The sequence below is a fragment of the Takifugu rubripes genome, chromosome 22 (assembly GCF_901000725.2).
Source record: "Takifugu rubripes chromosome 22, fTakRub1.2, whole genome shotgun sequence".
Taxonomy (NCBI): Eukaryota; Metazoa; Chordata; class Actinopteri; order Tetraodontiformes; family Tetraodontidae; genus Takifugu; species Takifugu rubripes.
This window is the reverse complement of record NC_042306.1, coordinates 15,136,865-15,151,142: the sequence shown is the minus strand read 5'-3', so window position 1 is coordinate 15,151,142 and position 14,278 is coordinate 15,136,865. Positions and strand designations below refer to the sequence as shown.

Genomic DNA, 14,278 nt, shown 5'->3' with positions numbered 1-14,278 from the left:
TCTCTTTTTGTCTGGTCAAGAATGAGCTACTGTTAGCATGCTAACATGCTGAGCTAGCGGCTAAACTAGCCGATGACGTTTCTGCTTCAGAATACTGAAATAAACGGTTGATTAAGATGAGCAACCGACTGTTCTATGATTAAAAGAGGGGAAAACAACCACATTAAGGTCCAGCAGGCGGATTTTATGAACACGGACAGAAATAAGGTCGCTTGTGCTCACACTGGGGGATTTAGCCCGCTTGTAGCTTCAGTCAGGACGTTTTAAAACTCAAAACTACTCCGAGTTTCTTTCTTGTTAATGAACTTTTGTGACATATTTGAGGTCAAAGCGGGAGGGGAAGTCTGAGGCGCCCCCTGGTGGTCGGTGGCGGTAAAACACTACGTAAAAACAGAAAACTCCGTTTTTAAACACGAGTCCTTTCGAGTTATTTTAACAATAGTCACATTTGATTTTTAAATGATTTTCTTATTTCCAAAAAAGTGGTTTCACTTTTCAGACCTAAAATTAATGTTGAATTTAGTATTTGATTTTTAATTAATTTATCAAAATAACTAAATCCAAATTAGGTGATCATTTCTTAATAAATTATTACTGATTATTCTTGAGAAACCTTTTTAAAACGCAAACATATGATACTGCGGTCGGCCACCAGGGGCGCTACTGCGCTTTATAGGTCATTTATGTCATTGTGCCTCAAACATTCTGTAAAAAGAAAAAAGAAGGTAGAATAAAATCTGTTTAAAAAAGAACGTTTTGGTGCTTTTGGAGATAAAAGTCCAAGAGTTTGTTAAGGTGTGAACGTTTGAGGACCGGCCCCAGAGAAGACAGATTCCACCATAGCGAGGGGAAAAATAGCTCAACCAAGAAAAGGTGTAAAATCCCACAATGCACCAGGAGAAGCACGCCACGTGGCCACCAAGTGTCCCCTCACACCGACGTTATGCGAATGACAACCTCTCCGGAGTCGTTTTCCTGGCCCGGGTTGGTTCTGGGCAGCAATCTGGGGCAGAACGAGCCCAAACACAGGCGGGTCCACGACCGCGACCCCAGCTGGGTCGCCTGTAAGGACCCGTCGGGCCTGAAACTGACCAGGGGCAGCCAGAGCGTCCTGGGGGCCAGCGCGGAGTGAGCGGCGCTGGCCTCCTCCATGTCCTTGGCCTTGTTGTAGCTCTGAACGTCCCAGTGCAGGTTCACGGCGCGCCAGCGCAGGAAGACGCTGTACACTGCTGCCCCCTCGTGGACAATCAGGCCTGAGGCAGAAAACGAGGCAAAACCTAAAATTACAGATGAAAAACTTGATCCACTATATTTTATTTATCATCTCAGGCATCTCAGCTTGGACAGGGAGACTCTGCAGACCAATTTTGCCATTTCTGTGACGCTTTTGAGGCTCCACCTGTATTTTCCAGCCAATAATCAGGCTGAGCGACACCTTCAGAAGCATCTGCTGGCTGTGAAAACCTGAGGAAAACTCACCTATGCAGACCAGGTCCATGAAGCCGTACATGCCGTAGCAGATCTGGAAGAGGACGTCGCGGCGTTGCCAGATGGCCTGGGGGCTGAGGGCCGACCACAGCAGCCAGGAGATGCTCGCCACCAGGAAGAGCGAGCCCAGGAACACGGCGATGATCTGGACCTTCTCCACCAGGGTGATGGTGACGGCCTGCCACTGCAGCACAAACACACAACCATCCTCCTCTTTCAAAGAGTTCTGAAGAACCCGGACAGGTTCAGTGTACAGTTGACCGTCGCCGTGGCGTGGTCACGTGACCAGCGGCGCCTCACCTGCCACGGTCTCTTCATGTTGATGGCCACCACCTGGAAGCGGTAGCAGCAGAGCTCGCAGGTCCAGCAGCCGCGCTCGCTGATCCACTTCAGCAGACAGTGCTGGTGGGTGTGGCGCACCGAGCCGTCACAGCGACACGGGTTCAACAGGTCGCCCTGGAAACCACAGACACGTCACCTGACCTGCTGCTGGTACCACGGCAACCAGTTAGCATCAGCCGCTAACACCTCAAACATGAAGCTACGTTAGCCTGGATTAATAAATGAGCCATAAATGGACATCAGAGGGGTGATGAAGAGGGATGAAGAGGAGAGATGAGGAGGAGTGAAGAGGAGTGAAGACGATGAGTGATGAAGAGGAGTGATGAAGGAGTGAAGAGGAGTGATGAAGAGTGAAGAGGAGCGATGAAGAGGAGTGATGAAGAGGGGAGGAGTGATGAGGAGGAGTGATGAGGAGGTAAGGTGAAGAGGAGTGATGAGGAGGAGTGATGAAGAGGAGCGGTGGTCAGATCCGATCGGAACTTCCTGATCTTCTGTCGCTCCGAACATGAATTTTTAAAGGTGTCGGGTTTCAGCTGCAGCATCATTAGATTAGCTGCTAATGTGGAGCGGACAGGAAGTTCCCTCACACACTTCCGGTCCGGTCTGCAGAGTTCACAGCTGGACCGACCTCGCCTTTGATGCTCGGGTGGACACGAACCAGCTCCGTGATTCAATATGAATCTCGAGCCCCCGGTTCCGGTTCTGAATTAAAGAGAATAAAGTTCGTCCTTTGAGCCACCGAGACATGAAGGGGGCGTGTTTGTCCCCGGGGGGGGGGGGGGGGGGGGGGGGCACCTGCAGCAGCACTGTGACCTTCTCTCTGGTCCGGTAGTTCTGCTCAGAACCGGGCCGTCACCTACCTGTTCTGCGCCCTGGAAGCAGATCCTGCAGCTGGGGGTGGGGATGCACGTCTCGCTGCTGCTGTTGGAGCTCATCGCGCGCGCCTGGCACGAGCCGCTCCCCGCCGCGGCGGCGTCGCTGCCCGCGTCCCCGCCCCCGTCCCCGTCCCCGCCGCGTGTGTCCCCGCAGCTCGGGCCCTCGTCCCCGGACTGCGGACGTCCTTGGGGACCGTCCTCGCAGGTGTGGCGGCGGCTGACGGCGGCGCCTCCGCCGGCTGGACCCGCCTCTGCCGCCTCTGTGCTCATGGTGAAATGACGAGTGGAGACTAAAGTGCATAGATGCTCCCGGGAGTCCCCAGTCCGCCCCCCCGCCGGTGCCACGCAGCTGCTCCCGCAGATTCCGCCGCGCGTGGAAGCGGAAGCGTCGGTGCGGAGCTGCACATCAGCGGGCCGGAGCCTCCCGTGGCTTCCGCCCGTCGCGCACCTCCAGCGGCCTCACGCGTTCAGGGGAGCGGGGGAACATCTCCGGGGAGGCGCCGCGCACGCGTCCTTCCCCCGCGGGTCTGTGCTCTGCTGCCGGCCGGGCTGGAGGCTCCTGTCCGCTCCGCTCCGCTCCTTCAGGAAGAGAAGGTCCGGCTCCTCCAGCAGACCAATCAATCACTTCATGACCTCATTAATATGACGGAGCAGACGAGCTTCCAGGGCCGCGCGCAGGCGGGCCGCGCGCAGGCGGGCCGCGCGCAGGCGCCGCCCCCCGTTAAAGGACTCACCTGCTGGGCTCCTCCAGCCTTCATCACGCCATCATCTTCATCACCGTCCAGGGTGGAGACCCCGACCTACAGACACTGATCAACACTTTGACCCTTTCCTCCTTCAAATATGCGTCAAACTTCACAAAAGTCAAAATTCTGCGTCTGAAATCGTGATGAAATGTTTTTATCAAGTTCATTTTTAGAATCTCAGCTCCAGCAGTAGAAAACAGACAAGACGTTAAAACAGAACTGGTCTGAGGGCAAAGGTCAGCGTGACAATGCGGGTCATGTTGGACGTGTCCAGGCAGGGACAGTGTCTCCGATGTCTCCGTCCCACAGAACCAGAGCCCTGTGTCTCCTCTTGGAGGACGTCCATCAGGTCAGTAATGGACGCTAATGCACCAAAGGAAATGATCCACTCACGTCCCACCAGGACGATCAATAGCAGCCCCCCCGGGACGGACGGGGGCGGGGCCACCTCTGCGCCTGTCAGACTGGGCGGAGCTTCTGCTGTTAAGGCAGGAACTAAAGGCTGCTGACATCACCTGTAACAAGAGCGTCATTAACATGTAATAACCTAACATCTGTTATTACAGGATCATAATAACGCTGCTGATGGAGGAGATCAGCATCGATAACATTTAGCTGTCGGGACGTTTGTGGGAACAGGAAGTCTGATCAGTGCCCCCCCCCCCACACACACACACACACAATAGAATCACCCTCTCTCTCGTCTGCCCCCCCCCCCGCTCCTGTTCTGGCCGGATCGTCCTGAAGCCCAGAAAAGCATCAGTAGCCTGGGGGAGGGAGCGGGAGAGGCTGGGGGGGGGGGGGGGGGGGGGGGGAGAGCTTCATGACATCACCAGAGTAATGTGAGCATGGAACCAGGAGGGGAGCAGCCCCAGCTCAGACTCTAAGGCCACCAGCACCAATGTTCCATCACAGATGAAGCTTTTATTTTCCTCTGCACATGAAATAAACAGCAAATCTCTAAATAAACAGGTTTTGGGAAGGTTTAGACATATTTATAGTGATTCGATCTTAAAATGATTCAGAGAGACGTCAGAAGTTCCACCTCTCATCAATTCCAGGACAGGAATTCGGTTTCCCAGCTACAGAATTGGAAGGTCAACATCTGGATGGTGTTCCAATCAGGCCACGGCCCACAGAGGAAACATCTGGTTTGAGAGTGTCCAAAAGAGCAAAGACCTAAGAGTGGAGAGTCCATCAGGTGGCTGCCTCTGGTCCTGGATCAGAACATGACCTGAGCTCTGAAGTGTTTCTGCCGGGTGGTGTTGTGCCTCATCCCCATCTTCAGCCTCCATTTTGACTTCATCATCTGGACGTACTGCATGTCCCGCGGCTTCTGCAGGATGCCGCCCCCTGGAGGACACACGAGGAACAGCGCCTTCCCGTCACACTCCCACACCCAGATTTATGCTCCACCCCTCAAAGGTGCGGGTTCATCACCCTCAGGGTGACCCAGGAAACAGGTGTAACTCCAACGCTGAGACCCAGCTCAGTGTTAAAGCTGCAGCTCTCTCCTGGGACCGGAGGCTCTCACCTTCGCCGCCCCAGCCCAGAGCTCGGTACTGCCGCAGGACTCTGCCCACGGCGTTCCTGCTGTGCGACAGCACCACCGCTCGCTCGGCTCCGAAGTGCTGTTTGTAGTACCTCATCAGGGAGCGATGGCCGATTTTAGCCCCTGGGACACAAGAACAAGCAGCCGTGTTGATGCGGAACAGTGGATCGGACCTGCAGCACATTTCTGAGGTGTGGGACCCCCCACATGACCCCCCACATGTCCGATTTGACCAGTTCAAAACCAGTTAATATTTGTCCTTAACGGGTCACTACGGTGGATCGTTATGTCCTGACGGAGGCCGACCTGAAGGCAGCGTCAGCTCCAGCGTTTCCTCGTCGTACTCCAGCGTCTTCTGGTCGGGCAGCTCTTGGTCCGCTCCGTCGTCCTCCCCCTCCTTCCTGTCAGGGTAGCTGCTCCTGGGGGACCAACAACCACCTTCAGCTACCGCAGCAACTCAGACAATCACTGAGCGACTTTACCTGAAATCGTAGAAGTCTGCGAACTCCAGCGCGGCGTCGCCGTCCGTGAAGAGTTTACAGTGACTTTTGTCTGTCATGTGACTCTGAACGGCCTCGGTGGAGTAGAAGGAGCGCCCCCGCTCGTTACACCACAAACACACCTTTCCAGCCCCCACCTTCTCTCCTGGAACACAGGGAGGCGGCAGCGGCGCGGGTCAGCACGCGTCGGCGCCGGGCATCTTTGCTCCGGGCCTGAACTCACCCAGGTAGCGGATGAGGCCTCCGAGGTCCACGAGGAACTCCACGTCAGGGATGAAGAAACTGTGGACCTTGGTCATGTGGGCGATGTTCTTCATCAGCGACCTGGAGTGGTGGCAGCAGAACAGGCAGTCGGTGAGCGGGAGGGAGCCCGGCAGGGGGGGGCGGGTGGAGGCCGGGCGGAGCAGCAGGGTCATCGTCCATCGCCTCCTCCTCTTCGTCATCATCGTCATCGTCCATCTCATCATCCTCAACGTCCTCCCATTCTTCTATATTAACAGAAGAGGGCATGACACCGGTGACGTGTACAGACGGAACCGCCGTGCTCTCCTACCTTCTTCAGCTGCAGCTCCACCTCCCTCCTCCCTCCGTTTGGCTTGTTCCTCCAGCCACATCATCCTGGGAGGTCTCTCTGCCCTCGGCCTCGATGGTTCCTCCGAGGCGGTGGCACCTTTGGGCCTCTGCTGCTCCTTCAGGGCCTGCTGCAGAGCTTCATTCCTGGCGTCGTGGTCCACCTTTCCGTCGCCGAGCCCTTTCTCAAGGTTCTTCTCGTTCATCTTCTCTACCTTCTTCTGTGCAGCGAGCAGAGCCAGCTTCTCAGCGTGCTGGTGTTTGTGCGACTGTAGGTGGTTCTGGTAGGCGTTGACGCTGGAGAACCTCTTGTTGCAGACGGCGCAGCCCTCAGTGGCCGCAGCGTCGCTCAGCTGCTGCTCTGCGGCCGCCCGCTGGGCCATCACGCGCTCCTGGAAGTTCTCAGCTGTGACCGGCGGCATCTCGGCCACCTTCCTCTTCAGGTTATAGCGGTGCCAGTCAGTTTTGTAGTGCGCTCGCTGCAGCTCGCCATCGGTGAACGCAACTCTGCAGCTGATGCAGGTGTAGGACATTCTGACCTAAAGAGGAGAAAAAAATATATAATCAGGAACAGTTGACAGATTCCAGCATGTATGTACATATCTAAGAACGAGGAACTTTAAATTATTCAACTAAACTCCTAAACTCTGTTAGTTTTACTGTCCACATCATTGCTGTTCATGTCACCAAACCTGAAAATATCAACGAAATAACCAGCAACAAAAGTGGATCTTCACAAACTGAAGATCAGTTTATGTGATGAATCGATTAAACAGAGATTTCTACTACATTTAAAGTCAAATTTAAACCAACTGTTCCATTATTGAAGTAATTTTGAGTTGTTTTTAGATTTTTGAGCGACGCAACAGCAGGACAGCGGTCTTTGTAGAATAGTTAAATCTAGAAATCTACAAAACAGAAAATATTACAATAAAGGTTTTATTATAAAACAACAATATCGCTGAATGTGCGTCAGTTCGCTAGCAAAAAGCTAAAATAACTTAACAAAAATAACTGCTAATTTCTGTAAACGTCCGATAACTGTAACTCAAATTTGCAAGTATTTGCGACAGGAAAGAAAGTAAATTTGGGGGAAAAAGCTTCATTTTACATCACCTTTTGTGTGAAAGTCGTAATGAAAATACGTGTTTAGATGTTTACTAGCTGCAGCGACTGCGGTGGCACGAGGACACAGTTCCGGGTTCTTCTTCTTCTTCTTCTTCTTTTAATGCTTGTGACGCACTTCCGCCTCCTGCTGACTATGACGTGTATTTCTGGCTTTATTCAGGCAAAAATAAATAAGACAAAATATTGTATTCTATATTTTTAGGTCACTGTGCGCAAAAGTATTCTGCAAATTGATTTTCAGATTTACATGTTAACGTCTTTAACAATGGCCCATTAAGGTGCTTTTAACCAGACAAACAGCAACTACAGCCAAAAACAGCTTCAGTCCATTTTCTGGTCCTTTTGGTCGGAGCAGCTGTGGCTAAAAATGTTGGTGAGAAATGAAACGCAAAGCTTCCAGAATCCATTTATATGCTTTAATTCATTACATTCTTAATGACAAACCAGCAAGATATGATTAATTGTTGAGGTGTTGCCTCCATTATGCTACACTCAAAGCAACATTATGGTCGATAAAATCCACGAGTGATAATTGACAAATGTTTACACGATGAAATCACAAATTAAAACCGCTGAATTAAAAAAAATAACGAAAATGCCGAAAAGACACAAACCCCATGTGGTGAATGTGTTTTTTGTAGTTTTTGCAGCCAATCTTTGTGATCTGTTCAGATTGAAATCATATATCTTTATTTATTGTTTATTATCGTTGTTGTTGAATTTTGAATCATTAAATCTGATGGTTTAATGCCTGTATAAAATTTAAAGCTTGTTAATGTCACATTTTAGTTTTCATTAGTTCCTTTTCATGCTAACAAACAGGAAAACTGACACTAAACGACTGAGAACTGAGACTTTGAGGAATATTTGATGACTGTACTTTTCTCTGTAACATTCTCATTGAAACTCAGATGCTTTAATCACTTTAAAGCGTAGAATTTGAAATATTTCCCCCCTGATTTGCTGCAGCAGCTGCAGACATTCAGCAGCTTTTGTCCTGTAACGTTCCGACTGGGACGATTATTCAGCTGCTTCCATCATTTCAGCATCACACAAACACCAACGAGCTCCGCTCGAGTCCAGCGGAAGAGACCCAAGTTGGGAAGTTCAGTTTCAGCGTCGCCAGAAAGACATTTTTACAGTTAAATGCAAGTTTGTGCCTAAAACAACTGGCTACAGGAAGTTGAAAACGCTCGTTTTCGTCCTCAACATCAACACACGGAGATCCTGATGACGCTGATCTCGATTGATGAATTAATTTTATCACTTCTCTCACAGTCAGCTGACCAGACCCCCAACACACACACACACACACGCGCGCACACACACACACACACACACACACACACGCACACACACACACACGCGCACACACACACACACACACACACACACACACACCCTCAGCTGATCCCTGTCTGCACTGATCAATGGCGCCGCAGGAGTTTGGAGAAGAAACCAGTAGAATCAGGTTTGTCACCAGGAGCCTGAACCTCCTGTCTGACCGGCCCCCCTCCCAGCCCCAGTTCCCCTTCCAGTCTTTCCAACTCAGACTGGTCCAGCAGCTCAAAGTCCTCTACCTCGCTGTCAGATTCTTCCACCAGCTCCAGCAGCCTGGAGGATCCTGGGAGTTTTGTCCCCTCCAAGTTGCCGCCCGTTGCCAGGGCGACCGCCGCGTTGATTTTCTCCTGGATGGCAGCGGTGACGGTGGCGGTGATGACATCACCGGCTATCTGCGTGACTAGCTCCAGGGCTCTGTCGGCGGGTTGGTCTCCGGGAGCAGGTGGCGTCTGTCTGGGTTTGACTGGCTCCTCCGAGCGAGGCGGCGATGAAGGAAGGTCGAGGCTGAGGTCGTCCTCGCCATCGCCGTTGGTTGTTGTCCCATTGTCAAGGGATGGGAATTCTGGGAGACCGCCAGTAAAAGCTTCTTCTCTGTCCAGGTCTGTCAGGAAAAGGTTCAAAGGAAAATGACTTTAATGCTTCATCCGTCACCACGGCGTTGCCGACTCAAGCGCGACACCGTGTGGACAAACGCGGTACAGCAGCCGGCGCTGGCTCCAGAACCTTCCTGAGGATCCATTTGTCCTCCTGTACGAGTACCAAGGAAACAACCGGACCTACCCTCCGAGTTCTCCGTCTGTGGCGTGTGTCCCTCTGACAGGTTAAAGGTTCCGTTGTCCGTCCACGTCACGTCGGACGCGTCCGTGTCCGAAACAGACATTTCTTTACACACCGTAGAGTCGAGCTGCAGGAGGGCGAAGACAGAACAGCACGTTTGCCTTTTAAACCCATGAGCTTAACAAATCATGCCTTAATTCACGTACATTTCACCAACACGATACTAATTTAAGCACAAATGAGTGTAAGAAGAAAGAATTGGTGAGATTTGCAAAGTTGCGTCTGACACTGAGGCTGTGCAGTACCGCCCTGCTGCCGCCGGGGGGCGACATTAGTCAGCGGGCCCCTTTTTTTGCTTTTTTCCTTCAGTAAAAGACGTCAAATAAGCAAATAAGTTGATTCTTCCTCTAGTCTAGTGGAGCGTTTGTCACGAGACTTTTGGAGGTTCCTGCGCATTCGTGTCAGTGGGACTTGATTGATGAGCAGCTGACCTTTGGGAACATGGAGGACAGGTCGGACTCGATGGTTTCGTGCTCCCTCCGAGCCTGCGAGAGCCTTCGCTCTGAAACAAAGGAGATTCAGGATGGAAAGGTGAAGATGCCGTTTTAAACATAGACGAATATTAAAGATGAACATTAAAAACTCCCCATAAATCAACGGTACATTTTTCACTTTAGCGTTTTAGCCGAGTCGTGACGTTTTATCACTGAAACCTCGTTTCATGCTACGTCCCTTCTTTCCAGTCCTTTTTGCCTCTGACAGAGGACCAAAGCCACTGTTACCATGGTTCTCTTTGATCTTCTGAAGCAACTCTCCGACTCCAAAGTCCAGTTTCTGCAGAACCGGTTTGAGCCACAAACTGACGTCGTGAGGTGAAATGAGCGGCCAGAGGAAAACGCCCAGAACTGGAGGCAGAGGAGAGACAGGAAGAGCTGCTGAGAACAGCAACACAACAACCACAACTCACGGACCCGTCCCCTGGAAGGGAGGCGCCTCACCCAGGACATAGGAGAGAACCATCCCGGGAACGTAGCGTCCGAGCACGGCCAGGAACGTGCACAGGCTGCAGACCAGCAGGCAGAACTGGAGCGACAGAGACCCAGGTTAGCGGCGCCCCCTACAGGAGGCTCCTCTCCAGCAGCCACCTTTACCTTTCCAGGGTTTTGCTGTTTGAACGCAGACGTCTCCTGCAGGAAGAGTCTGAGGGAGTCGCCGGGCTGGGGAGCCGGTCCGGACTGGCCGTCCCGACCCGGGTCAATGATCTCCCAACTGCAGACGGGCAGAAGCAGCGAGACCGGCGTCAAAGGTCCACGCGGGGACACTTGTTCTACACAAGACCCGCGGCTGGTTGTGGCTCAGCCACTTCACAGGAGGAGGCCTGGCCGTGGCGCCCCCGGTGGCGGGCGGCAGTACAGCAGCCGGCCCACAAAAACACTCGGACCACGGTAGGAACCGGGTCCCAGTTGCCCCGGCTCCGATATTCCCCCTCATCCCTCCAGCTGGCAGCTCTTCACGGAACCTTGAGCGGTTCAAGGCTGAAATCCCATAAATCCCGTTAAGCAACAGTTTCTCCAGGTCACCCCCCCCCCCCCCGAACGCAGCTGTTTCCCAACCCCGGGTCGGAGCCGCACCGTCATGGAGGCGGCCCTGTCACATGACCCTGGCGTCCACCCCGCTGGTGAAATGTCAACCTGCTGCGCCCCCGTCCCAACACGCCGCCCCCACCGGGCCGATTTCCAGGGAAACGGTGACGGGGAGAACGTGACAGGACGGAGATAATCTGATCTTTCACAACCGTCACCAGTAAATAAACTGTTGCGCCACCAGGACCATCAGGTCACAGGACCAGTCACCAGTCCAGACCAGAACAATGTTGCCCCGGCAACCTGTTGTCAGGGCATTATGGGCTACACCTGTCAGCGGGCTGCAGCTGCCGGGCAGATTTCACGCCTGAGCCAACCAGTAATCTCTAAAACAACACACGGAGCGTCGCCTCGGCGCCGCTAACGAGCACCAAGACGCACGGCTAAAAACAGCGGCGAGGCGAGGAGCGGCGGCACAAACAGCCTGGAGAATCACCTGTGTGTGTGTGTGTGTGTGTGTGTGTGTGTGTGACGACAACATGTGCGAAACACAGGAAGCGTGTTTATGTTGTGTGTTTGACTCACACACACGAGGTGACGCAACCCCGTCCACTTCCTGTACAGGTGTGTGTGGTTGGTGGGTCACCTGTGGACGAGTGTCGGAGCTTTGATGACGCCACATTTTTGAAGGATGAAATGATTCGCTAAGGTATTTCCTGTCAGCGCCACCGACTCAGTAAAGGAAACGTGCGACCGGCCCGCCAGCTCTCGGCGCCACGGCAACGCGCCGTTCGGACCAAAGAAGCTGCAGCCGCTCCGCGGGCGGCCGCAGATCATCCCCGACCCCCTGAACAGGTGAAACACATCATCCCCGACCCCCAGAACAGGCGAAACACAGATCAGTGGACAGCGTCCAGCACAGCACACGAGCAGCCAAACCTGAGTCCTGCTCCACCGTCTTCAGGAGACATGTCCACGATGCCTTCAGGGACTCTTCGGCCAAAGCAAAGCAGGAAATCTTGACTACTTCAGCTGTGAGGGCTTCAGGGGCCGCGCGGCGCACAGACGGTCAGTGTTTATCCTGAATGAAGCTCCGCTTCCAGTATTTCAAGCAGGCCTGGCTAAAAATAGCCCAGTCACTCCACATTCCAACTGGGAACCATCATGAGGACTGGGGGTGGCTTCCATCATCAGCAACCCAACCTCCACACACACACACACACACACACACACACACACACACACACACACACACACACACACACACACGCGCACACACACACACACACACACACACACACCTCCTCTCTGTCACATGTGGAGGATGAGTCAGGTCCAACGTTATTGATGCTAATGGTGTAGCGGCTGCATGCTAATGATGCGCTGCCCCGCTGCTCCAGGCACAGCAGATTCCTCCTCCCTCTGCAGGGGATCAGGGATCCACTGGAATCACCTCTGGAGAGCCCATGAAGCCTTTGCTCTTCAGTGTTATTAACATCAATTCAGGATGAGTTCGACAGAGTCGACCTCTGTCCAATCAGAGGATTCCTTCTCGATCACACCCAAGTGATCCCATTGGCTCAGCTGGAGAAACAGCTGAGTCACACACACACACACACACACACACACACACACACACACACACACACACACACACACACACACATTTATTCCCCTCAGACACAGAAACACTCAACATGGATCTCTGTCAGATTTCAGGAGATCTTCTGAAATAATCTCCTGATGTCAGGAGTTCTCCGTCTCCCATCCCGACCCACAAACCGGAGCGTTCCAACTGGTTTAACTGGTATTTCTGGGGCCTGATTATCAGCTGAACCTGATTAAGGAGGGAGCGACGATGGGCTGAGCAGAACCAAACCACCGATGTGGCTGAAGCAATCGCAGCTGTCGGCCGCTGTGTTGCCTCAGACGCTAATCTCCCACAATCCTTTGCCTGAGTCCCGTTCTGAGCCTGGCGAGCGACAACAGCAGGTGGAAACAACCACACGATCCTACACAGCACCAAACGACCTGTCCCCGACCAGGACACACACACACACACACACACACACACACACACACACACACACACACACACGGTCCTACCTTGCTGTCATGATGCACCACGAGCGAGTTTCTGTGGGAAAAGTGGAGATTGAGCAGAAACAAGAGTTAGAAACGAGCACAACAGGTTTCAGTTGGGACGTTTTAAACTCGTTAATACCAAGCAAACGAATTAATGACAGGGTTGCCTTGGTGACGCCTCCATCCCAGCCTGATACCTGACTCACAACAGGCTCCTATTAAGGTTGCTCTGATTAATAATAATTAAGGACCGGTTTACTTTCTAAAAGAGTTGGGTTTGTTTTGGCTACCTGCTGATCTGGAACCAGCAAAGTCTAGGCTGGTTGCCATGACAACCAGGAGAGCCAGCAGGATGGCCAGGATGCTGAAGAGCCTGAAGGAGCTGAAGGCCAAAAGCCTGAAGAAGAACACAACAAAGGCGTGAGCGCTGGGGGCGGGGCTTCCAGCGCCACGCCCCTTTCACTTCCGCTTTGCATTAAGTGTAAAAACATTCACGTAATTATTGTTGTTGTTGTTGTTGTTGTTGCTGATAACACAGGAAATGTGGTTGCTCTTTCATAAGGAGCCACCAGACATGATATTTTATTTGGAGGTCTCAATTTATGAAACCTTGTGATTTTATTTCATTGAGATTTAACAAGAAATTACTGAAAACACCAACAACAAATCAAAGTTTTCTCATAATCATCATAACTGGATGTTATTTTGACGTCAGAATGTTGCTACAGAAGCGGTGAAAGTGCAGAGAGAGTTTAAAATGAGGCGATGGAAATGTTGGTCATGGTTTTCCTGGAAGTGTTGCGCGACGCCTGCGTCACGCCGCCTACCCGAACAGCGCGTTGGCCGCAGCGAACAGCGCGGAAGTTGTGCACGGCCTCTGCTGCCAGCTGATCACGCCGCTCACGCGACCCCCCGCGCGCCCGCACGGCGCGTCCTGCTCCCGGGCTGCCTGGCTGGGGGGCTCCATCGCAGCGGTCACGGCCATCCGGGCGCCTGCGGTCCGTGTTTCCCGGCTCATCAGCGTCGGTGAACGCCCGCTGGACGCTGCCGCTTCTCTCCGCCAGCGGAGCGCGTCAAGCTGACAGCGCGGGTTTAAAGGGACTTCCGGTTCCTGAGCTTTCAACGTAAAAGCACCAAGTCTGAGGGCACGGTTACATGTCAGCATGGAAACATTTGTTAGTGTCTCTCTGTGTGTGTTTCCCTCTATAAATCTGAGGACTTTTAGGGGTCCAAAGGAGAGACATTCCTCTGACATTTAATCTTTTATCGTCTTAAAATTTCAATGGCTGAA

General features: G+C 52.6%; 3 protein-coding genes across 3 annotated transcripts; all 3 read right to left on the bottom strand.

The window, feature by feature from the left end:
* Positions 1-163: 163 nt before the first annotated feature.
* Positions 164-4,125, bottom strand: marchf11 (membrane-associated ring finger (C3HC4) 11). Its single transcript, XM_003976175.3, has 4 exons — positions 2,691-4,125; positions 1,789-1,944; positions 1,480-1,672; positions 164-1,253 (listed from the first exon to the last, which is right to left on the bottom strand). Exons 1-4 carry the CDS (start codon positions 2,973-2,975, stop codon positions 931-933), a joined length of 957 nt encoding a protein of 318 aa, XP_003976224.1. The 5' UTR covers positions 2,976-4,125; the 3' UTR covers positions 164-930.
* Positions 4,126-4,355: 230 nt separating this feature from the next.
* On the bottom strand, positions 4,356-7,327 carry znf622 (zinc finger protein 622). Its single transcript, XM_003976176.3, is given in 8 exon segments — positions 4,356-4,804; positions 4,986-5,126; positions 5,310-5,422; positions 5,486-5,648; positions 5,727-5,886; positions 5,888-5,991; positions 6,057-6,612; positions 7,190-7,327. Coding segments are annotated over 7 exon segments (1,362 nt in total). The 5' UTR covers positions 6,607-6,612; positions 7,190-7,327; the 3' UTR covers positions 4,356-4,673.
* Positions 7,328-7,595: 268 nt separating this feature from the next.
* Positions 7,596-14,091, bottom strand: retreg1 (reticulophagy regulator 1). The gene is made up of 9 exons (XM_003976177.3): positions 13,815-14,091; positions 13,278-13,384; positions 13,009-13,039; positions 10,471-10,588; positions 10,318-10,402; positions 10,102-10,224; positions 9,811-9,881; positions 9,323-9,446; positions 7,596-9,143 (listed from the first exon to the last, which is right to left on the bottom strand). Exons 1-9 carry the CDS (start codon positions 14,003-14,005, stop codon positions 8,629-8,631), a joined length of 1,365 nt encoding a protein of 454 aa, XP_003976226.3. The 5' UTR covers positions 14,006-14,091; the 3' UTR covers positions 7,596-8,628.
* Between the last annotated feature and the right edge of the window lie 187 nt (positions 14,092-14,278).